Source organism: Osmerus eperlanus, chromosome 5 (genome assembly GCF_963692335.1).
Source record: "Osmerus eperlanus chromosome 5, fOsmEpe2.1, whole genome shotgun sequence".
Taxonomy (NCBI): domain Eukaryota; kingdom Metazoa; phylum Chordata; class Actinopteri; order Osmeriformes; family Osmeridae; genus Osmerus; species Osmerus eperlanus.
The window spans coordinates 2767498-2793220 of record NC_085022.1 but is presented as its reverse complement, the minus strand read 5'-3'; the positions used below and the strand labels follow the sequence as shown (position 1 = coordinate 2793220).

Sequence of the window (25723 nt, the reverse complement as noted above, 5' to 3'; positions counted from 1 at the left end):
ACACCTTACACGCATAAAGTGTTATAAATGGCATAAATGCTGCCAATTAATAATTGACAACTTATTGTAAAAGATCAGTAGCCTAGCCTATCGATTAAGGTAGGCCACTCTGAAGCATGTACACTGCCTGCTTCATTTGATCTTGATAGGCTAAGCATTCTGTAGCAAATATTAACAATAAACCCACTTTTTATTAATTAAAACTACTTCAGCATAATAATGCACCTAAAATACAAACCTGAGCAAGGGCAGCAATCGCTATCGAATCAACAGATGTGCAATTTAGCTAGCAGGGGAAGAATACAAACAACGAAAATCACCAGTTAACTTGTTTGAAATTTGCAAGAACTATAGACGTATACAATAACAGGCTTAAATGAACTGACAACATAAGTTATACGATTTAGGCCTACAGTTCTCAAGGACGCACACACGCAATCTCAACTGCGGTGTGAAGCGCGTGTCCGTGCAATTCTCCGACATGCACTCTAACAATCACTGCTGATAGACGGCCTAAAATTTTGCACAGCCTGATTTCTGATAGCCTGGTCCTAACCAGACTCTCGTACATTTCATTTGTACAGAGTCTGGCCTCGCTCCATTGAGAAGCGTTGACTTCCTTGTAGGCGGGTACTCTGTTGAAGTTTAAAACTATTGGATCTGCCCAGAGCCACTCTGATCTGCCATAACCAATCGCTAGCGTTTGCCTTAGCCAATTCCTTCACCACTACTGTAACAGAGCTAGCTGCCATAGCTGGAAAATCAAACTGTTCCCGAACTCCGTGGGTAGGAGGGCCACAACATCATGCCCACCAACAAAACTCAGCAAAAATTGTTCTTGCTCTGGCTTTAGCTTATGTATATACGGCAGCGTTGCCACAACGGACCGAATGGCTTCGCTCGCATCTTTCTCCGCCGCCATTACGGAACTACAACACAAACTAGCGCACGACAGCCACTCCCTCTGTTCTCTGATTGGCCGGTAGAAAATTAACCGGAGACATCTGACTTACCTCATGGCCAGACCCAGTACAGAAGCAAAATCGAAATTGAGCAGAAGTACGTAGGAGGGCAGAGCCAGGCTAGATTTCTGATACCGTGGCGGCAGAAATATAGCCATTGAGGAAACACTGCACTATATATTATCATTCCAAGTTAAGAATACCAATGGAGGCTGCGTTAGAAATCGTAAATCAAACTTTCCATCCCTTCTGTACGGTAGTCAGCTATGGATTAGATTGAGCAAAAAGAAACACGAGGAAAACAAGCCTACTGTTAGTCTTAAATATGGGCTGTGGAAAGGGACATCTGTATTGTACTGTACACTCTGGTTGAATAACTTTTCATATCTTTTAAGTGGCAATGGAAGAATCATTTATATAAGAAATGTGGTGCTGTATGTTTTGCAGCCATCCAGTTGGCTCCAGACTAGACTAATGGATGTGGCTTATATTGGCTGTCACTCTGACTCATCTCCTCTCCTGCTCTACAGGTCTGGTCTGGCCTCACGTAGCTCCTCTGTTCTCCGTGGAGCAGACATGCCTCGCTAGCTGTCTCTCACCCCAGTTCTGTCTGTGGCTCACCCCAACCTCTAGTTATCACCCTAACCTCCGGTTATCACCCTCACCCCCAGTTATCACCCTCACCCCCAGTTATCACCCCCAGTTATCACCCCCAGTTATCACCCTCACCCCCAGTTATCACCCTAACCCCCAGTTATCACCCTAACCCCCAGTTATCACCCTCACCCCCAGTTATCACCCCCAGTTATCACCCCCAGTTATCACCCTCACCCCAGTTATCACCCTAACCCCCAGTTATCACCCTCACCCCCAGTTATCACCCCCAGTTATCACCCCCAGTTATCACCCCCAGTTATCACCCTCACCCCCAGTTATCACCCTAACCCCCAGTTATCACTCTCACCCCCAGTTATCACCCCCAGTTATCATCCCCAGTTATCACCATATCCCCCAGTTAATACCCTCACCCCCAGTTATCACCCTCACCCCCAGTTATCACCATAACCTCCAGTTATCACCCTAACCCCCAGTTATCACCATAGCCTCCAGTTATCACCCTCACCCCCAGTTATCACCATAACCTCCAGTTATCACCCTCACCCCCAGTTAATACCCTCACCCCCAGTTATCACCCCTCCGTCCTCACCTCCAATTCTCACCCGCAACTCACCCCCAGCACTCATCCTTCACCCTCACCACTCACCCCTAGCCCTCATCCTCACCCCCTCACCCTCACCACTCACCCTCAGCTCTCACCCTCCGCCCTCACCCCACAGCCCATACTGTCAACCCCCATCCCCTGCCGGACCAGTGTGCCTTTCAGGATGAGTGACCGGGGCAACACCGTCCGGCGCTACTTCCACCTGCAGCGCCGCTTGCACTCCGCCCACGCCGGCGATGACGACACAGCCCCGGGCCCCAACGGCTACCCCAGCGCCAGCCTGGACAGGAGCCTGGACAGGAGCCTGGACAGGAGCCTGGACAGGAGCCTGGACAGGAGCCTGGACGAGCCAGATCCTCAGTCCCCTGCTCCTGACAGCCGCCTCTACTCTCCTGTTTCACTGGAACTGGACCCCGTGGCGGTGAATAATGGATCAGGCATTCCCTGCAGCCCGGCAAGACGCACAAAAGAGCCAGCGCTGCAGATGGTCCACGGTGGCCGGCCCTCCTCCTGCCCTCCGCCTTTCCCTGCAGCCAGCTGGCCGCACTCCTCCAAGCGTTTCCCCAGGCCTTACATCACCAAGACCAGCATGCAGGGGGATGTCTACAACTTCCTGGAGAGACCTGCTGGATTAAGATGCCTCCTCTACCATTTCCTGGTGTGAGTACCGCTTTCTGAGCCTTGTTTGGTCGTTCATTGAGCCCTGAATGACTTTGTGATTCGTCCGGTAGTGTTCTTGAGTAAGTGGGGAAGAGAGTGTTTCATTGTTATGTGTGACGTGTGGAAGTTTAATTTGGTTCTCAAAATGTACTTTAATGATTTAGTAATTGTAGGCGTTTGAGTAAAACATATTATTAGCATTAATTTCCTAATTTAAGATTATTTGTATTTACAAGTATTATAAGCTGTGTACTGAGTTATGTAGTGTTTCCATAATTGAGTCAGGCTTAATTAGCAGATTATACTATAGCATTATATTACTATACATAAAACACCCTAAATGTTATACGGCTAACATAATACTTCAATATATTAATAATATATTAAAACAAAAACATTACAAATAGTATATTGTAGTCGATAGTGTCGATATCCACTTGTTGCATCCACTCACTTGTTAATTACTGCTGGTGCGTGTAGGCTGTAAGGTTACACATCCTGGTTCCCAGAACACAACCTACCGCTATCTGTGACTGCTGTAGACGACTAGAAGGAGGTCACCAGGAACAGGCCAGCCACACCTCTGGCCCTGCTCTCTCCTACCGTCAACAAGTCAGACGGCTCATGCATGAAACATGGAGCTGCTGCTGCTGGTCATCAGGCCAGTCAGCGAGACACGCTGACTGCTGTTTAAAACACACTCACTGTAGCGTACAGCCAGCCTCCACCTCAAAGATCGCTATCTCCATCGGCAGAGATGGTTATTTCTTGAACTCAGACGCAACCTTATCTTCCTTGGTCCGTGGTCTGATTAGATGGTGCTGGAGGGGGCTGTTCCCTGCGAGTGGGCGGATACTGTTCCCGCATGTTCCTAGACGGAGAGAACCTCAGCAGGGGCCAGGACAGTCAGGCAGCGTGTGCACGTCATTGGCTGTCCCTCTGACTGATGAGCGCAGATAACCTCAGCGGCTGCTGTGCTCGCTGTGACGGCTCGCTGTGACGGCTCGCTGTGACGGCTCGCTGTGACGGCTCGCTGTGACGGCCGCCTGCTTCAGACAACGGACATTCACACACAGTGAGAGAGGCTCACACAGGGTCACACAGACACACACAGACAGACACACACAGACACACACAGACAGACACACAGACAGGCACACACAGACAGGCTCACACACACAGACACACACAGACACACACAGACACACACAGACAGACACACAGACAGGCACACACAGACAGGCTCACACACACAGACACACACAGACACACACAGGCTCACACAGGGTCACACAGGCACACACACACACAGACACACACAGACACACACAGACACACACAGGCTCACACAGGCTCACACAGGGTCACACAGGCACACACACACACAGACACACACAGACACACACAGACACACACACAGACTCACACAGACAGACACACACACAGACAGACACACACAGACACACACAGACACACACAGACTCACACAGGCTCACACAGGCTACATCTAAACACAACGTCCTTGTTGCTGTGTTGGTGTGGCTCCTGGTTGTGTTGCTCACTCCCACCTGTGCCGTCTCCATGGACGCACTCCTGTGGGCTACCGCCTGCATGTTTCTACTGGGAGGACTGTAGACGCCACATCAGACTGCCCCAGCAATGTCCAACAAACACCAAACATTCTCCTGTTGGCTGTTGGGTTTAGAACGTTTGGAAAAATAACCGTAATTATAATCGTTTTCACACTGCCCTAACCAACCCCAAACAGGCACATCACACCAAACCAACACAACCCAACAACTGTTAGCTGTTTGAGGGTGTTTGTTGGGGCAGTGTGAACGAGCCTTTACAGTCTCTGTTATTCCACAGCGTCTCTGTTGTGTCACGTGCATCGCTAAACCTCCTATAGCTGACATGTTCTGAGATTGTTGGAGGGTTAGGATTATGATATTGAGTGATGCGTTTGAAGTTGAAGTTGGAAAACAGATTATGGCGTTATTTAAAGCTCTCTTGTTTGTTTCACACACTAACTTATTACATAATGATGACTCATTTGATCAAGTCTGTTTCAGTGAAATCAAAATCTCAATAGAACACAAAATATATAGTATACCAAAAATCACTTCTAATCCAGACAGCATAAATACTATTTGGAGTTATATTTGACTTAGTCAGGAGTGATTTATTGGTCTGGTCTGGCACAGCTGCATCGCTCAGACTGAAGCAAACACTACAAACCTGACAACCTGATACTCCAACCTGAAACAAAGTAATTGAAAGTATTTCAGGACGTAGAGCCTTGCAGCCCCGCTCACAGTCCGATCTCACGCCCGCAAACACTCAGGTGGAACTTAAATAATCACCGTGTCACTCCAAACACAACAGAGTAGAAAGCCGGTGGATGATGCCCTCCCTCTCATAATCCCCGCTGCTGTAATTGAGGCTATAAGGTTCCCTCGTCACTCAGGAGAACCTGAGCTCAGACTTGCACTAAATGAAACCCTCCTGTTTGATCCTTCCGGAGGCTCCTTTAAGTAACTGTTACTTGTGGGTGAGTGTGCCGGCCTCTGCCCTCCAACAGAAAGGTAGGGAGCTTTGTCCTGCTGGACTGACAACACAACACACACACACATGCATACGCACACACACAACACACGCACGCACACACACACTGGGATGGGTGGTTTTGGGCATCTTATGTGAGTGAGGCCTGGGCCAGCCTGCCTGAGCATGGCAGTATCGCTCCACAGGGGAGCACAGGTACACATTTTATTTTAAAATAAATATATAATTGTATTATTGATTAGACATTGATAGTTAAGTGTGCCAGGAAAAGCCGGGGAGAGATGAGCAGCAAAGGGCGGATTTGAACCCAGGCCGCTGCAGTAAAGCCCGTGTGGTATGTGCTCTATACAGTGAGAGTACACAAGGGCGCCCTGGTACGCACATTTTAGACATGCATAATACTGCAAATTGCGCAACACATACACATTCATGCATGCAGTCATACCCACAGTAAGTATGCACGCAGTGTATGATAAATAACCTGGTGTGCATAAACACTGCACACTGCACACACACACACATGCTCGGTACACAGATCATGAGATAAAGACAGTGCAGCTGGAGTGAAATCCTCTGGACTGTGTCTGGTGTACGTGGTCAGATCTCATGCAATGACAGTCTGTAGAGAGGCCTCACAAGGCACACACACACACACACCCTGATCTACAGACTACACACACACACCCTGATCTACAGACTACACACACCCTGATCTACAGACCACACACACACACCCTGATCTACAGACTACACACACACACACCCTGATCTACAGACTACACACACACACACCCTAATCTACAGACTACCAAATGAATGCAAAAGATTCCCTACATCATTGTGATGACCTCTTACTCAAAATCTTGACTTCTCTAGTGGAATCGGACAAAAGTAAATTGCACTTGACTGGCTTTTGCACCCTGTGTGATACAACTGACTGTTCCTTACACTTCACTAGTATTTATCCAACTGACAGTTAAACCATGCAGATCAATAATGCTCCATCAAACAGTTCCATCTACTAATCCTCGCCGCGCAGTGTGACACCATGTGTGGTTGGGGTCACAGGGGACAAGAGCTGAGCCGAGCTTGCTTGGTGTATCGCAGCTTGTTGAGTGTTTTCGCTGGGATGTGAACGGCTGCTTATATCAGTCTGCAACATCCCATCAAGCGTACACTGGACCCCCAGCTAGCCCGGCTACAGGACGCTCATCCTTCTGACCACTTCTGGCTGTGAAGGACGCTTGTGATTTCACATGATCGCTTTATCCATTCCTCCTGAGCTCCTACCTTTAAGGAGATTTACTTCCACTCCATGTATGTGCTGCACCAGATAGCTAAGCCAGGATGAAAACTTTACATATTGTAGATGCTGAGATATAATCCTACCTAAGCCCATGGATTGAGAAATTTCTGCCTCTTCCAGCGATGCCATGGTCAGATGTCAGCACCAGAATACCTTTCTACTGTATACTGAAGAAGTCTCTTCCACGTACTAAGAAACCATCTGACTTCTGGGAACATTTATGAAAGAGGAGTGTCATTTTAGCAAGTCACTGAGCTAAGGGGGGGGTCTCGTTTTGACGATCCCTCCAACAATATCGAGCTTCCCCATTTGGGCAGTGACCCCTGAGGTAAACTAGTCACTCTGAGTCGCTATCTACCTCAAACATTTCCACTGCCTCTTGGTAACAGTAACCGTGAATAAATCATGCTGTGGAGACAGACAGGATTGGATTGACTGGCGCTGAGTGAAGGGCGGCTTGTTACTCAAGAGATTTACTATTGAGTTGGTCATGGTTCATTATCATGGCACTGAAAAAACACTGGGAGAGTTGGCTTTCCGTAAGAGAAAACTTGTTACGTTTTTGGTGTGTCTTTTTAAGACAATTTAGAATCAACAGCTGAAAAGAAAACATATTTTGACTCATTTTTGGCATCAGTTTGTTTTTGTTTATCAACTTACATTACTTACGATTACAAAGTTATATAAGAGACTGGTAATTTGACACTTTAATTTAAACCTCCTTGTTTGAAGTAAGCTCTTTTTGTCTTAAAGCATCAGAGTGGTAGCCAGTAATGGATTTTCCTAGATGGACACACTCTGGCCAAATGGGTGTGTTGAGACAGTGATCATGACAGATGGCGGATCCTGGCCGCGCTCTTTCTGAGGTGGGCCACTGATCTCTCTCCGTTTTCAGCCGGCTTATGTATGGCGCAAAGCAAATGTCCAAGCCTTCTTTTCACACCTGGAGTGTTGGATTCACTCGTTGAGCGTTTATACAGGTCCATTCTCATCATCACAATAACTTGTGGTGTTAAATCAACAGAGACTGTCATGTTTGCTGTGTACACTCAAACACACACCCCAACCACCTTTAGGACCAGTGCTGTGTACACTCAGACACACACCCAGACCCCCTTCAGGACCAGCCGACATGCTGGACCAGATTTTCCTCACCCTGTTCCTGGATATCTTCATCTGGTGTAAATCTTTGCATCTCTGTGTTGGCCGATTTTGGCAAAAACCTTCAGATGCCGCAAATGCGTCACTGCTCCAGGATTTCTCCTCCCTCCTGAAACCTCCGGGTGTGAATACTCACACCAGGACCCTGAGAGAGTGTCTGGTACGGTCTCACATCGTACTTAATACGAGGGGATCTAAGGGATCTGCAGACCAAAATTCGGACTCGAACACCAGCTGTTTTTGTTTTAATCAGATCCCAGAGGTTTGTCCTTTGAAAGAGGGCTCTGGGAGGCTGACCTGGTGTGTCCTGGCTGTCCCAGACTCTCCCCGGGGCCTCAGAAGGGCTCTGGGACGTCCAGTCGGCCTCCTTGGTCCAGTCACCCTGATTAAAAACAACTGTACTCGTGTGGTCTTACATTATTGCATTTTATTTTTGGATTTTGTAATATTTTGGGATTGGATTTTTTGGATTTGCTTTTTTTTTTGTCGTAAGAGGGCAGGGGATGTTTAAAGGGTCAGTTGACAAAGAATAAGTCTTTTGTTGTGGCAGTCTGTTGTGTGTTCTACTCTGTCACAAATAAACTGTGATTTGTAAGTCAACAAGCCCCATCAACGATGTTGTGTTTAGTAATTCAGTTAAAATACAGTGGAGTCGACTCCATTTCTAAGAATATCACCCCTGAGACATGGATTTTCAGATTACTAAAATGCTCTGCTGTTTTCTGATGCTCTCCATATGTGAGGTAATCCAAACATGAGTGAGAAACTGCAGGGAGATCCCTTAGCCGTCCGGTGCAGGACACACATCTCGGCCCGCTCAAAAAGCTGGAGCTCTGCTACCATTCACTAACATCTGTTTCTGTCATGAAGGATTTACACTCCTGGTGCCTGGGGAATTCCCCACGGTCACCTTGCAGGACTCGCCGGTGTCTTGGCTAGCTGACACATCCAGTAACGCAGGCTGCATGTCTGAACGGACGTGAGGACGGCGAGGCCAGTCTTTATTCAGCGTTCTCTCACTTCATTGAGATAAAAAGGGGGACAGTCTCCGCAGTCCTGTGTGTGTGTGTGTGTGTGTGTGTGTGTGAGAGAGAGAGACTGCATCCTGCATGGCACTGTCCAGCCGGCACTGTCTTACACACAACACAAAGAGATTCAGGAAACTTCAGGAAAGACACCTGAGGGGTATTCCAGAAAGCAGGTTATGTGACATATCCAGGTAAGTTAACTCCCCAGCTGACACCCAGCGTTGTAGCAACATTGCCAGTAGGTTGCAACAACATTCTGATTCAGCTGGTGGGTTAACTTACCCAGTTATAATGCATAACCGGCTTTCTGGAATATCCCCCAGAAGACAATATGGAGTCGTGCTCCAGATAGCTCTGTGTGGACTGTCTGCAGCCAGGCACGTGCATTGTCTGGATCATTATTGTTATTATAATATAAGGAGACAGTGAAATGACTGTATTTTGTCCTTAGAGGGGCAATTGGTTGTGCAGCAATAAAAAAAAACTATACAAGCAAAAATAACACACAATATCACAACATACACAATATCTCACGATATCAAGGAGAGAAGTAAAAATAAAACTGGACCAGAAGTAATAGTTTGGAAGGAAAACTGAACTAGACTAACTAGAAGTAATCCTACTCAAATCAAAACAATGTTTAGTAGTGGGAGTCTCTCCGGTGGTACTAATCCAGACACTCATCTGAAGGGATATAACCTGACATCCAGCAGAGCTCATCAGATCAGGGGAGATGGGGGTGGTTGGGGGGGGTCCTTGTACTCACATCACACCACCCTGGACTGCCGTGGTCTAATCCCACTCTCTGGGTCATCGTTCAGGATGTCTGAGTCTATTTCTGTCCTTTAGTCTGAGTGGGAAGACCCTTAAGACCCTTCTGACCTGAGATGGGCCTCCCTCTGTCCATCATGCTTCTCACCTGGACACACATACACACATACATCTACCGGGAAAAGATGCAGCTCAAATCCGTGTGAACATGTGTGTCTTGCTGGTGGAGAGGCCTGTGGTGGTGGTGTCTGGGCTGGGTGGAGAGGCCTGTGGTGGTGGGGTCTGGGCTGGGTGGAGAGGCCTGTGGTGGTGGTGTCTGGGCTGGGTGGAGAGGCCTGTGGTGGTGGTGTCTGGGCTGGGTGGAGAGGCTGTGGTGGTGGGGTCTCTGGGGTCTGAGTGTGGAGTCTGCTAGTGTCCGTTTCTGTGCAGCTAACAGGCCTAGAACGGCTCCCATCTGCATCCGGAGGGTGATGTAACTGGAGTACTGTTCTGTGAGAATTTGTTTTGTTCCTTCTGCGGTGCACATGGTTGTGATGTGTTTACGTTGTGTCATCGTGAGCGGGTGTGTGAAAACGCGTGCGTGTGAGATTGTCTCAGTGCGGCGGGGTTTTGCAGCTGACAGTAATCTTACGAGGGGAAATCACTGAGCCATCTGGAGTATGTGATCCGGTGAGAGAAAAATGTCCCCCTTCCTACACACACACACACACACACTTACTTACACACATACACACCTAGCTACACACACTTACACACACAAGCACACACACACACATATGCACCTAGCTACACACTCATGAACGCACACACATGTACTGTATATACACATATAAACACACACAAACCCCATGAACAACAACAAAGTATATGCCTCTCTCTCTCTCACACACACACACACACACTTACTTACACACATACACACCTAGCTACACACACTTACACACACAAGCACACACACACACATATGCACCTAGCTACACACTCATGAACGCACACACATGTACTGTATATACACATATAAACACACACAAACCCCATGAACAACAACAAAGTATATGCCTCTCTCTCTCACACACACACACACACACACACACACACACACACACACACACACACACACACTGGTGGAGATCTTGAGTCTTAGCAGTCCCAGTATTACAGCTACCTGCAGGGTATTACAAGGGCTTCTCCAGAGTTCAAGGAATGACAATACTCCACGCCTAGCTGTCTGCAAGAAGGGCCCCGTTCAAACATGAACACACCGTTCTTTCCTTCTAAGCAGCGTGAAGCAGCCCAGCAAGGCTACCCTGAGTAACCCTTGTGATTTTCTGCGTGACAAAACACACCAACCTCCTCTGCGGTGAGGGAAACAGAACATGCGATGCGATTAAGCGATGCTTAATGATCCACAAGCACTCACGTGTCCTTTCACCTCCCGTGTCCCTCTAGCACGGCCATGTCAAAGGGCTTAAGGCCTCCATGACCGCTAAAGTTCGGTGGATTACCGCCGCAAGAGAGAGAACCATCATGAAAAACAAGCGAGAGTCGATGATCTTTTTGCGTTTAATACCGTTGAACTACAGAACGTACTCTGAAAGAGGATCCCAGGTGTAACACGGGCATGGGGAGGCTGAGCGGTGCTGAGGGATGATATTCATAATCCTTTCAAATGTTTCAAACGTTGGCTTGGGCCTGATGGGGGGGGGGCGGGGGGGGCACAGGGTCTGGTCTGCAGCTGTGCCCCCCCCCCCCCCCCCCCCCACAGGTCTGTCCCAGAAGTGAAGGGGTCTCTCCTCTCCTGAGTGAACCTGTCTCTCCTGAATGAATGAGCCTGTCTCTCCTGAATGAATGAACCTGTCTCTCCTCTCCAGAGTTAACCTGTCTCTCTTCTCCTGAGTGAACCTGTCTCTCCTAAATGAATGAACCTGTTTCTCCTCTCCAGAGTTAACCTGTCTCTCCTCTCCTGAGTTAACCTGTCTCTCCTGAATGAATGAACCTGTCTCTCCTCTCCAGAGTTAACCTGTCTCTCCTCTCCTGAGTGAACCTGTCTCTCCTCTCCAGAGTTAACCTGTCTCTCCTCTCTCATCTTCAGGTTCCTCTTGGTGCTGGTGTGTCTGATCTTCAGTGTCCTGTCCACCATAGAACAGTATGCAGACTTTGCGAGCGGAACCCTCTTCTGGATGGTAAGTTCACGTGTGCTGCTCTCCCAGTACCTTCGAGAGGGGGATAGGTCAGTAGGAATCTTTATGGACCGTCCTGTTGAGTTTGGGTGCATTACCATGATCGTCCACATGGTGGGAGTAGAGGACCTTTGTTGGGTTGCTTGGGTCCAGCCATCTTATGTTATCTTCCTCTGGTTATTTAACTACTCAAAATTACACCAGAGCACTGTTTTGTAACAGAGTGAACTGGAATAGCCTATATATCAGGATAAATTCAATAAGTATTGTTAAATAGGATGTTTCTATTTATTTTGGCGCTCTGCTAGAAAAACAACTCAAATCGAAAATCTGTGTAAAATCATCACAAACTTAAATATGCATGCTTTCATCCTACATATTGAACTGAAGGAAGATGGTGTGTTGATTATAATGTGTATAGTAGGTCTAAATGATAGATCCAGAACAGGTACAGATAGAAACATGGTCATAATCTGCCACATGGAAAACAGCTTTTACTACCTTATCCTCTTTCTCATAGTCCATGTTTGAATATAAACACACACACACACACACACACACACACACACCATACCCTCAACCTCACATAGACACTGTCACACATGCGCACACTTATACACCCCTCCTCCTCCTACTCCTCCCCACACACACACACACACACACACACAAGCATGCACGTCCGCACTCACACAAACACCACCTGACAAGTGTAGGAGCAATGTAGAGGCAATCACAGGACAGAAGTGAACACTGTGTACTCTAAACGTTTGGCCAGTGCCCTTTGGAGGACAGAGTTATTCATTTATTTACACCCTGGGGAGAATCCCTGTCCAGCCTCCTCACACCAGAGCACCAGTTACAAAACCCTACTCGCTGGTAAAAACGACGAGCGGAGGTAAAAATGCACCACAGATTATGTTTCACTGTTATAGTTCTGGGTTGTGTCTTAAAGGGGCAGACCCTCATTTTGTGTGCACCTGTATGGTGTCTCTGGTTGACTTGTGTTTGTGAGCGTACAGTACTCGTGTGTGTGTGTGTGTGTGTGTGTGTGAGAGAGGGATTGCTTTCGAATCACCACATCTGTGTTCGTGCGTGTGCATGTGAGCACGGTACTGTATGCGTGCGACGTGCGTGTGCATGTGAGCACGGTACTGTATGCGTGCGACGTGCGTGTGCATGTGAGCACGGTACTGTATGCGTGCGACGTGCGTGTACTTGTCGCATAGTGGCTATACTTAGCAGGGTCAAGGTTAGCTGACATCCATGAATCAGAGCTTGCTTGTTTTGGATGGCAGGCAGGACATTAGTCCTTGAGGATATTTGGCTTTCAAGACGATGGCCAAAGTAAAGCTAGACTCAGCGGGACACGCATCCATCACGTGTCTCTCTCTCTCTTAGTCTCTCTCTCGTAGTCTCTCTCTCTCTTAGACTCTCTCTTTCTTAGTCTCTCTCTCTCTTAGACTCTCTCTCTCTTAGACTCTCTCTCTTAGTCTCTCTCTCTTAGTCTCTCTCTCTTAGTCTCTCTCTCTCTTAGTCTCTCTCTCTTAGACTCTCTCTCTCTCTTAGACTCTCTCTCTCTTAGTCTCTCTCTCTTGTAGTCTCTCTCTCTTAGACTCTCTCTCTCTTAGACTCTCTCTCGTAGTCTCTCTCTCTCTTAGTCTCTCTCTCTTAGACTCTCTCTCTCTTAGACTCTCTCTCTCTTAGTCTCTCTCTCTTAGACTCTCTCTCTCAGTCTCTCTCTCTCTCTTAGTCTCTCCCTCTTAGTCTCTCTCTCTCTTAGACTCTCTCTCTCTTAGACTCTCTCTCTCGTAGTCTCTCTCTCTTAGTCTCTCTCTCTTAGACTCTCTCTCTCTTAGTCTCTCTCTCTCTTAGTCTCTCTCTCTTAGACTCTCTCTCTCTTAGTCTCTCTCTCTCTCTTAGTCTCTCTCTCTCATAGTCTCTCTCTCTTAGACTCTCTCTCTCTTAGACTCTCTCTCTCAGTCTCTCTCTCTCTCTTAGTCTCTCCCTCTTAGTCTCTCTCTCTCTTAGACTCTCTCTCTCTTAGACTCTCTCTCTCTTAGACTCTCTCTCTCGTAGTCTCTCTCTCTTAGTCTCTCTCTCTTAGACTCTCTCTCTCTTAGTCTCTCTCTCTCTTAGTCTCTCTCTTAGACTTTCTCTCTCTTAGTCTCTCTCTCTTAGACTCTCTCTCTCTTAGTCTCTCTCTCTCTTAGACTCTCTCTCTGTCTCTCTCTCTCTTAGTCTCTCCCTCTTAGTCTCTCTCTCTCTTAGACTCTCTCTCGTAGTCTCTCTCTCTTAGTCTCTCTCTCTTAGACTCTCTCTCTTAGACTCTCTCTCTCTTAGTCTCTCTCTCTTAGACTCTCTCTCAGTCTCTCTCTCTCTCTTAGTCTCTCCCTCTTAGTCTCTCTCTCTCTTAGACTCTCTCTCTCTTAGACTCTCTCTCTCGTAGTCTCTCTCTCTTAGTCTCTCTCTCTTAGACTCTCTCTCTCTTAGTCTCTCTCTCTCTTAGTCTCTCTCTCTTAGACTCTCTCTCTCTTAGTCTCTCTCTCTCTCTTAGACTCTCTCTCTCTTAGTCTCTCTCTCTCTCTTAGTCTCTCTCTCTCATAGTCTCTCTCTCTTAGACTCTCTCTCTCTTAGACTCTCTCTCTCAGTCTCTCTCTCTCTCTTAGTCTCTCCCTCTTAGTCTCTCTCTCTCTTAGACTCTCTCTCTCTTAGACTCTCTCTCTCTTAGACTCTCTCTCTCGTAGTCTCTCTCTCTTAGTCTCTCTCTCTTAGACTCTCTCTCTCTTAGTCTCTCTCTCTCTTAGTCTCTCTCTCTTAGACTCTCTCTCTCTTAGTCTCTCTCTCTTAGACTCTCTCTCTCTTAGTCTCTCTCTCTCTTAGACTCTCTCTCTCTCTTAGTCTCTCCCTCTTAGTCTCTCTCTCTCTTAGACTCTCTCTCTCTTAGTTTCTCTCTCTCTCTTAGACTCTCTCTCTTGTAGTCTCTCTCTCTTGTAGTCTCTCTCTCTTAGACTCTCTCTCGTAGTCTCTCTCTCTCTTAGTCTCTCTCTCTCTTAGTCTCTCTCTCTTAGACTCGCTCTCTCTTAGACTCGCTCTCTCTTAGACTCTCTCTCTCTTAGTCTCTCTCTCTTAGACTCTCTCTCTCTTAGTCTTTCTCTCTCTTAGTCTCTCTCTCTTAGTCTCTCTCTCTCTTAGTCTCTCTCTCTTAGACTCTCTCTCTCTTAGTCTCTCTCTCTCTTAGTCTCTCTCTCTTAGACTCTCTCTCTCTTAGTCTCTCTCTCTCTCTTAGTCTCTCTCTCTTAGACTCTCTCTCTCAGTCTCTCTCTCTTAGTCTCTCCCTCTTAGTCTCTCTCTCTCTTAGACTCTCTCTCTTTTAGTTTCTCTCTCTCTTAGACTCTCTCTCTCTTAGTCTCTCTCTCTTAGACTCTCTCTCTTAGTCTCTCTTTCTCTTAGACTCTCACTCTTAGGCTCTCTCTTAGTCTCTCTCTTTCTTAGTCTCTCTCTCTTTCTCTATTCTTAGTCTCTCTATTTCTTAGTCTCACTCTCTTACTCTTTATTAGTTTCTCTCTGTCTCGCTCCCTTCCCTCTCTCCTGTTCCCCTCCTTCTACTCCAGGTCATATCACCGCTGTAGTAGCACTGCTGCACTTGTGAATACAAAACCAAGCTCCACCATCACAGGAACCCACAACCACAAAGCTCATTTAGCATCAGAACATAGCTTCCAGACACTATGGACTAGAGCAGTGAGTGCTCTAGTCCATGAGCCACTGCTCATGTAAAATGTCAATCAGAATGAAGTTTCTGACAACCTTCACTGAATAAGACAGGAAAGCAAACAGGGAGGACGGCATGATAGTGTTGAGCGGCTGTTTGCCACCATAGTGGACCATCTGGGGAACAAGGAACGCCAGACACTTTCAGTAGAAACTGTAAGAGTGTGTGTGTGTCTGTGTGTGTGTGTCTGTGTATGTCTGTATGTATGTGTGTGTGTCTGTGTGTGTGCGTCTGTGTGTGTGTCTGTGTGTATGTGTCTGTGTGTGTGTCTGTGTGTGTGTCTGTGTGTGTGTCTGTGTCTGTGTGTGTGTCTGTGTGTGTGGAGTGAACACCCCTTTGCACTGGGCCACAAAAGCAACAGTCTAATCCTATTTGTGTGTGGTGTAGCTGTTGCCCGGGCCTGAGCAATCCTCCTCCCAGGTCATCTTCGTGAGATTAGCAGACAGACACCAGAGAGAAAATAAACTAGTTACTGCTTCATGAGACCTAATCCCACTAACTGGGTGACCCACTTTGGGAATCATTATATCTAGTCCTAACCAGTTGAGATATTTGACTGGATTTTACTTTAAAATTCAAATGTCCACAAAATTGTTTTGTAGGACATTTACTTTACAGCTGTACCAATACTGAGATATTTGTTTTTAGGTTTAAAAAGTCTAGTACTGGATAATACTGTTTATAATGTTATTAGACAGTCAAATGTTGTATTTAGGAAAGTTTAAGATTAAAAGTATTAATTCAATGTGAAAGTGTTCTTAACAATGATGACTGTTGGTAATCTTGGTAAACACTTTACTGTACTTTGCGTTCCTCATAATGTGACCACCTACTGCCGATAAACAAGCTTATCAGCTCAGCAACAGTATCAGCAACAGTTCCTGGTCAATCAGGAGTACCAGGTGTGAAGTAGCCTTGGCTTCAACAACATTCACACCTTTCTGTCAGAAACATCCACCAAATGTTCCCTGTGATATCTGTTAGGTTTCAACCATGCACTTCCAGTCCCTGATTATCTACTGCATTTACTATATGCAGTAGGCTATTTGTGTTTTGCTCTATTTTAAAGCGTCCATTAAATAAAAGTTTCAACTGTAACATGGCGCACTGCAGTGTAAGGGCAGTGACGTTTGGTTTCTTGTTATCTCTCCTGTGCAAATACTAGTGGACAGTGGTCAGGTCAAGGCCAAATGCTCTGAGGGCTTTAGCGATCAAAGACCAACGTCTCTCTCTCTCTCTCTCTCTCTCTCTCTCTCTCTCTCTCTCTCTACATCTCTATCAACCTCCCCAATCTCACAAAGCCTTAATTGATTTGATATGTAGTTTCCTTAGTCAGTTACATAAACAAACTTGGTTCAACGCTGCTTTTCGTCGGTACAATTTGCTCAACATTAATCACCTGGTTCATGTCCTAGATCTAGTCGACTCGCAGAGATAGTTTGTGGGCTGAGTGACAGGGTATTGTTCTAGGGACTGTGCAGTGCCATGTTGTTGCAGCAGGTCGCGTCGTCAGGTCTCCCATGGAGGGGCTCCAGAGGTCAGCCGCTTCACTCCCAGGGACGGCCACCCATGCAGGGCCGAGGCCACCGCTGAGCGCTAGGTGTCTAAATATTATGGAGGCCGACACGGTGGCCCTGGGAGCAGTGTCTGCCCCCCCTGGGAGCAGTGTCTGCCCCCCCCTGGGAGCAGTGTCTGCCCCCCCCTGGGATCAGTGTCTGCCCCCCCTGGGATCAGTGTCTGCCCCCCCCTGGGAGCAGTGTCTGCCCCCCCCTGGGAGCAGTGTCTGCCCCCCCCTGGGAGCAGTGTCTGCCCCCCCCTGGGATCAGTGTCTGCCCCCCCTGGGAGCAGTGTCTGCCCCCCCCTGGGATCAGTGTCTGCCCCCCCTGGGATCAGTGTCTGCCCCCCCTGGGAGCAGTGTCTGCCCCCCCTGGGAGCAGTGTCTGCCCCCCCAAAGGTCTCACCAGAAATCGTTAGTGACTCTCTGAATAGTCGCTAAAAGTCAATATTTATAGGCCTATCTGTAGATTTAGCCTACTTCCGTGTAGTCATAGCGTTCCCAATGTTTATAGAACGTTAGAAAACTAAGAAAGGCAAATGTGATATAATTCACAAATCAGTAATGTTATTTTGCTGCTGCTCAAAACGAAAACGGAGATTGTAAGTAACGGAAAGTCGCCAGATTTGTCGCTAGTCACTAAGAGTCGCCAGATAAGTGTGTGTGTCCCCGGTAGGGCTTTGTGAAAGGCTGATCCGTAGGCGTCCGAATGTTCCACACCGGCAGCAATAACTGCCTACCAACCGAATGTGTGTCAGATCAGCGTGTTAACGGCCCAACCACACATTGCCAGCAAACCTGAGCTTTCAATCACCAGCCCTTGACCCAGACTGAATATAAGCTGTCAGCATTTCCACAGATCTAATCAAGCCAGTTTCTTTTTTTTACTGTGGGTGGCCTGGAGACAGGAATAAATGGAGCCCATTAGACACCTATAACTCCCCCCCCCCCTTCAACAGCAGGGCTGTCAGGCCCCACTGATATGCTTAAAGCTTCAGATCTGAGGCTCTGATTGCATTTGACTCTTAGATGGTGCTTGTTTGAATCTGAAATGCTTATTCCAGCACTCGACGTTTCAGCCTCTGTTCCAGACATGTCCTGTTGGTATCTAGGCCTGCTATCTACCCTTCTATCTACCCTACTATCTACCTATCTAGCTCTCCTCAGCTCCCCTCAGTCCCACGGTCCCACAGTCAGGGTGCAAAATAAACTCTTTTGTCCACCGGCCAAATGGCTAGTGAATGTTCAAATTTGACTACCAGCCACTCTATAGATTGCCATCGTTTTTGCGGGGCTGGTGAGTGTAGAGTCTTCGAGCCCTGTGCATATTAGATCAGCATGTCTGATCAGCTGGTGGATGCTGCTAAGGTGCCCTGCCCGCTGTGTAATGCCGGTCTGACTGCTGTCTGGTCCACAGGAGATTGTGTTGGTGCTGTTCTTTGGGACGGAGTACGTGGTCCGCCTCTGGTCCGCCGGCTGCCGAAGCAAGTACGTGGGTCTGAAGGGAAGGCTGCGCTTCATCAGGAAACCCATCTCCATCATAGGTGCCCCTACACGCTCCCCTCAGCCACACAACAACATGCCCTCTCATCACAGTTTGGTTTCTTTCATAGGTTTTTGGCTCGTAAAAAAAGCAAAATTACAATTACATTTTGATTTGTTTCTAATGGGTCAAATGTATGTGTGAAAGATGTATATGGTACGCATTCAGAATGACAATCCGGTTAATTGCTAAGTAGGTTTACACATTAGAGTTCTTTGTTTTGGTAGGTTGGTGCAATTAACATAGTAGGCCTAAGTAGAAATATAAAGAAATATAAAACAAGTACTGCAGTAAAATGCGTACAGTCACAACAGTGTCTTTTTCAACAGACCTGATCGTGGTCATCGCCTCCATCATCGTGCTGAGCGTGGGCTCCAACGGCCAAGTGTTCGCCACATCTGCCATCAGGTAGGAGCCTAAACAATAACGACACAACAATAATCTGCTTCATTCAATGTATATCTTCATTCAATGTGATATCATTTAGTACACTAAGATCTTAATTGGACCACAGTGTTGGGGCTAGAGTTGGTGTTGTGTGAGTGACGTGTCCGTGTTCCAGGGGGATCCGTTTCCTGCAGATCCTGCGCATGCTACACGTGGATCGCCAGGGGGGAACATGGAGGCTTCTGGGATCTGTAGTCTTTATACATCGACAGGTAGGACTACAGCTCACCTAGGTGTTTTCATTCTCCTTTCCATGTCCTCCTCAGATCTGTGGCTCCACACGGTCACCACAGAGACCAAAGCCCTGTTTTCACCACAAGTTCTCTGAACTTTTAGTACCGAGAATTACAGCATCTAGAATGTTCTTGCAGCCCATTAGCCCATTAGCCTGTTAGCATATTAGCCGTGCTTCTGCAGCAGGAATTTCCCCAAGAAGATAAGCAAATTAGTCTGAAAATGTAAATGCTAAAAAAACGATCTAGACAAATCTTCCATTTGTGCAAGCATTATTTGAGTGTCAGTTAAAACAATTCTGCAATCCGTCACACCTCTCATCAAGGTATATCGTGATGGTGAAGTCTGCATCTCTGCTTGTTGTGCTCAAGTCACTACGGCAGGCATCAAAGCCATCACGTAATCCAGCAACTTTTCAGATAGCCAATAGCGACTTCTGGTGAGATTGATTTGGCCTACTTGACCGATCAATTTATGTTCCTGGTTCCTGAAGCACAATAGTCGGTGGAAACACGGCTAAAGCAGTCTTTTGTTGAAATAGCTAGCCTGGACACACACCTACTTTATTCGTGCCCCATATGATCTGGTATGGTGAGTCTTTACCCAGTCAACAGTAGCTGACTGAAAGGAGACACTGAATCGTCCTGGTCAGACATGGCTTCAGTACAGAACAGCCAGTGTGCTTCTGGGGCATTTCTTCACCAAATAAGGCTTCACTGAAGTCATCCTTCTCGGTCCACATTTCTGCCTTTGCTTCCAGAGGATGAGTTTGCACTTGTCTGAACAAGCTTGCCTTCCTGGCTGACTGTTTATGGTCACTCAGCCAGCCAGCCAGTCTGTCCACCACCACCCAGCCACGTGGTGTCCATGCTACATTAGCACCACTGATTAACACAAAGGCTGGTGCACAATCACTAGATTCCTCTGGTACAGCCACCCAAACCGACCAGACATGGCTTAATAAGGAGAGAGAGAGAGAAAGAAAGGTAGAGTGAAAGAGAGAGGGAGTCTGCCTGATTAGCTTTCCTCTTCCTCTTTCCTGTGCACTTGTTTCATCCTGTCTCCAGAAGGTTCTGCAAGCATCTGCGGCTCTGTGTGTGTGTGTGTGTGTGTGTGGGGGGGGGGGGGGGACTTCAGTCTCTGACTAACCTAAAGTTTGAAAGCTTTGTGACGTTGAGTGAGTGGGCACACTTTTGACCTCTGGGAGCTTATTTTTACTCTCACTGTTAATGAAAACAAACACATGTAGGCTGTGGCCTTCACTCTCACACTGACCCCAAGGTGTAGATAAATCATCCTGTTCAGGCTACGTTTGGTGGAATTCTTTGTCTCAGTGTATTATGGCACTGTGTACATTCTCAGGATAAGACCTCCCTTTTGCTCATTCTTAATCTAATGTTAAAATAACATCCGTTTAGCAGACGCCTTTATCCAAAGCGACGTGTAAGGGTGGGATTAGAACGTGCGACCTCTCGATCTGTAGCCAAACCCTCCGTCCCTGACCCCCCGTCGCTGCGTCTGTGTTGCAGGAGCTGATAACCACCCTGTACATCGGCTTCCTGGGCCTGATCTTCTCCTCGTACTTCGTGTACCTCGCCGAGAAAGACGCGGTGGACGAGGAGGGCAAGACCGGCTTCTCCAGCTACGCTGACGCACTCTGGTGGGGCGTGGTAAGACACACTCACCCTGCTCACACTGAAACACACAACTCACACCAACACACAACCTTATTTCTTTTTAAGATAACGTTTTGGGGGGACATTTTCCGTGCTTTACTGGGCAGTTTTGTAAGTGAAGTGTGACAGGAAAGGCAGGGAGAGAGAGAGAGAGAGAGATAGGGGGAAAACCTGCAGTAAAGGGCCGAGGCCGGATTCAAACACAGGCCACTACATTAAGGCCTCGGTCTACATGGTACGCACACTTACCCCTGTGAGCTACCAACAACCTTATTTTGACCCGTGTTCCGTTGTTTCATTGTCTTCATCTGTGTTTCCACCGCGGAGAGTGGTCTGTTGTGTCGGCGTTAAGCTGTAGCGCTGAGACACGTCCCTGAATACTCAGCCACCACACAAAGCACGCGTGAGGCGAGGCAAGACCACGTTTGTTCGCGTCGAGTGTCGAACACACAGTCTGCCGAGCTGGAACGCTGTTGTTGTTCATGGAGAGTGCTAGACACGGCCCTGAGAATGTTGACCACCCCGGCTGAGACGAGCCTTCGAACTCGACGGCCATTCATCCCTCTGTTTGGTCCTGCTGCGACATCTCTTCAGTTGGCGCGACACTAAATTCAGCTCAGGACGGCTAATGGTTTTGTGTGGAGCTGTTTCCCTCCACCTCCGGGTCAAGTTTCCCGTTCAGTTAATTAAACAGTTGAATCGCGGGCGTGAGGTAATGAGAAACCTATGGTCGTCTTCTGCAGGGGATCAGCGTGCCACAAAGGGCTGCTGGTAAGACCTATTCACGTCCCCACTCCCTGGCTAAAAGAGCCTTTTAAGACCGATGCCACTACAACGTGTCAGGTCCTTTAATGAAAACTTTAATTGAGGGATTACTACCTTTCTTAACGCCGAGGGCCAGGAGGGGTGAACCACCCCTGTGTTGTTGGAAAGAGAAGCTGTTATTTGGATCGTGGTTTTAGCTCACGATAAGATCTCACTCTTTCCCAGACTGTAAACGTTTGACTAGAAGACGCCGTGCCAATAGGTTAGGTCAGTTTTATGTAAGGGTGTGTGTGCATGGGTGTGTGTGTGAGTATGAGTGTCAATATGTGTTTAGCCGTTTGTGTGTGTGTGTGCTCCAATTGTCATCACCCCCATAGAAACTGGATGGGCATCCTGATAGGAGAATTGTGTGTGCACGTGGGTTCCCTGTGTGTGTGCGTGGGTTCCCTGTGTGTGTGTGTTCCCTGTGTGTGTGTGTGTGTGTGTGTTCCCAGTGTGTGTGTGTTCCCTGTGTGTGTGTGTGTGTGTTCCCAGTGTGTGTGTGTGTGTGTTCCCAGTGTGTGTGTGTGTGTTCCCAGTGTGTGTGTGTGTGTGTTCCCAGTGTGTGTGTGTGTGTGTGTTCCCAGTGTGTGTGTGTGTGTTCCCAGTGTGTGTGTGTGTGTGTTCCCAGTGTGTGTGTGTGTGTTCCCAGTGTGTGTGCCATGTGTCTGCTAGTTTTCCCGCTCTGGGATGATGTGCAGGTGCAGGACACAGCTGTAGAACCAGCTCACAGGCCACCAGCATGAGTCATACATCCCCACCCCTCCCTCTCTCTCTCCCTCTTTCTCCCTCTCTCTCTCACTCGTCTCCCTATATCAATCTCCCTCGCTCTCACCCTCTCTCTCCTCTCTCTCTCTCTCTCTCTCTCTCTCTCTCTCTCTCTCTCTCATCTCTCTCTCTCTCTCTCTCTCTCTCTCTCTCTCTCTCTCTCTCTCTCTCAATCTCACTCACTCTCTCTCACTCTCTCTCTCTCTCACATCTCTCTCACTCTCCTCTCTCTCTCTATCTCTCTCTCTCTCTCTCTCTCTCTCTCTCTCTCTCTCTCTCTCCCTCCCTCCCTCTCAATCTCACTCACTCTCTCTCACTCTCTCTCTCAATCTCTCTCTCTCTCTCACTCTCCTCTCTCCCCTTCTCTCGATCTCGATCTCTCTCTCTCTCTCTCTCTCTCTCTCTCTCTCTCTCTCTCTCTCTCAGTGGGTCTCTTCCTCTCTCTCTCTCTTTCTTCCTTGCCCCCCTCTCTTTCTTTCACACCCTGGCCTGCCCACACAGATGGTGGTCTTGGGCCATGTTTGATTTGAAGAAGAAATGTTTATTAATCTTACAATTGTAGCATACACGCATGTGAAGATAGCAGCAACTGAGAAACACACACACACACTCACACACACAAACACTCTCTCTCACACACACACACACACGCTGGAAGGAGGGTAGCCTAACCACCAGCCAGTCACACAGAGCTGCCAGAGTTGGAGAAAGTTCTGGGTTATATGTTACATTTAAAGGAATAACCTAAAAACCCAGTGAGGGGCATTCACACACACACACACACACACACACAGACACAAAGACAATACACCCTAGGATCTGTGTGTGAGTGTGTGTAGAGCATGCAGGCCGTGGGGTGTGAATATGTTTGTGTGTGTGTGTGAAGAGGGGTGTGCTGGTTGAGTTTAAAAGTTTAAATGCAAAGTGTTGTTGAGTGGACTATTTCACACCAGTAGTCAGTGGCTTAACCTCCCCCCCACCCCCTACCCACCCACCCAGAATCCACACCCCCTCTCCTTTGCTCCCAAAGCCTGTTTGAGTATCTCACCTTACACATCACCCTCTTTATGTGTGCGACACAGCTAGGGGTCACCCAGCAACCCCCCCCCCCCCCCCCCCCCCCCCCCCAAGCAAAGTGCTCTCTGAATGTGTCAGAATTGGCTGGGAAGATTACAGAGTGGGTCACATGCACATGGAGCAGGGTTATTTGTTTCCCCTCCCACCACTTAAACCCTCCATCCACCCTCCCTCCCACCCTCCCTCCCTCCCCTCCTCGCTGGGTGAATTCCTCCACTCAAGGAGGGTTGGTTCCTGGAATCGTATCTCCACTGAGGACCTCTCTCTCTGCTGCTGACAGACAGGGAGCAGAGCCCGTCAGCTTGATGAACTTGTGCTCTATTATCCTCCCTCCTTACAGCAGGAGCCCAGCAAGGACTGGATTAAACTCCTCCCCTCTCCTCTCTCCTCTTCTCTCCTCTCCTCCTCTCTTCTCCTCTTCTCTCCTCTTCTTCTCCCCTCTCCTCTCCTCTTCTCTTCTCCTCTCCTATCCTCTTCTCTCATCAGCACCTCCCAGAGTCACTCACAGCATCCTGAGGTGAAAGGTTAAGTCCCGGGTGTGGGCTGGGCGTGTACGTGTTGGTGGTGGAGTGTGACCCCGGGGAATGTCTCTGTTGCCCCTCCAGGTGACCGTCACCACCATCGGGTACGGGGACAAGGTGCCCCAGACGTGGATCGGGAAGACCATCGCCTCGTGTTTCAGCGTCTTCGCCATCTCCTTCTTCGCCCTGCCCGCGGTAAAACACACCTCCCCACGGCCGGGTCTTCCTGGTCGGTGTTCACTAACCTCCCTCTGTGTCTGACCTGCCTGACCTGCCCTGTGTGGTTGTTGTGGTGGTGGTGGTTGCCGTGGTGGTTGTCATGGCTGCAGGGTATCCTGGGGTCGGGCTTCGCGCTGAAGGTGCAGCAGAAACAGAGACAGAAGCACTTCAACAGACAGATCCCTGCTGCTGCATCGCTCATCCAGGTAATACTAATAAGAATACTTTTGATTTTCCAAGGCGCCTTTCTCGGTACTCAAGGACACCGTACAGAGGTACATAAAACATTAAAAGCAGCAGAAAAATTAAGAATCCAACAACATTAAAAACAACAGAAGGAAGCAGTGCAAATGACATTAAGTGGAATAGGCAGTAGTATAAAGAGATGTGTTTTGAGTTGTGATTTGAAATGGGGGAATTAATCGATATTTCTAATTTGGGTGGTAATGAGTTCCAGAGACGAGGAGCAGAGCGGCTGAATGCTCTACCCATGGTGGTGAGACGGGCAGAGGGGACAGACAGGTGTATGGAGGAAGAGGATCTGAGGGAGTGGGAGGTAGTGGGACCCTGGAGGAGATTAGACAAATATGGGGGGGTGAGGTTGTGGATGGCCTTAAATGCATGCAGGAGGATCTTGAATTGTATGCGAAACTGGACCTCACATAGATGGTAGTGCCGGCAGATTGTAAAAGTATTCCACATGAAGGCAATTACACTGTCCGATTAGGTCATAAAACCATCAAATGCGTCTGGAAAGTCAGGAAAGTTACCGGCAAGCAGCGGCAGCAAGTTGTGCCAGCGTTCACTTCCACACCCTACCCCTGGATGGCTGGCTGGCTGGCTGACTGACTGATTGGGGAACACTTTAGATTCAGGTGTTTGTTTTGATTGTTAGTTAATACTTAAAATGCCCTTACAAGATGCTTATTCACATTGATATGTGTTTACTAAGGGTTAGAATTAGTGCTATTGTAACATGAGATAAGAATGAGTTCATACGTAGTAAGGCCCTTAGAACATGCTTATCGATATTAATATTAATAAGATAATAAACAAACTTACTAAGGCTTTAATAATACCTATTAACTTACACTTATTACAAGCTCCTGGAAAGCGTTGAACCACTGATGGATTGATTCAGGATTCGTTCATTCATTTATTCACTCACCTATTCAGAGGTTGACACCAGAGTGATGACATACAGGCCTTTCCAGTAGGTTCACACCCAGGCACAGTTCTGACGCAGTTTGTC

The 25723-nt window shown here is 47.8% G+C and overlaps 1 protein-coding gene across 1 annotated transcript in view; it reads left to right on the top strand.

Moving 5' to 3' along the window:
• kcnq1.2 (potassium voltage-gated channel, KQT-like subfamily, member 1.2) overlaps positions 1–25723 on the top strand; it is a 28989-nt gene that overhangs the window by 1155 nt on the left and 2111 nt on the right. The window contains exons 2-9 of the mRNA XM_062460758.1: positions 2300–2844; positions 11768–11858; positions 18600–18726; positions 19055–19133; positions 19288–19384; positions 20936–21076; positions 24337–24447; positions 24582–24723. Coding sequence (XP_062316742.1) covers positions 2348–2844; positions 11768–11858; positions 18600–18726; positions 19055–19133; positions 19288–19384; positions 20936–21076; positions 24337–24447; positions 24582–24723 — 1285 coding nt within the window. The 5' untranslated portion in view covers positions 2300–2347. The remainder of the gene's footprint in view (positions 1–2299; positions 2845–11767; positions 11859–18599; positions 18727–19054; positions 19134–19287; positions 19385–20935; positions 21077–24336; positions 24448–24581; positions 24724–25723) is intronic.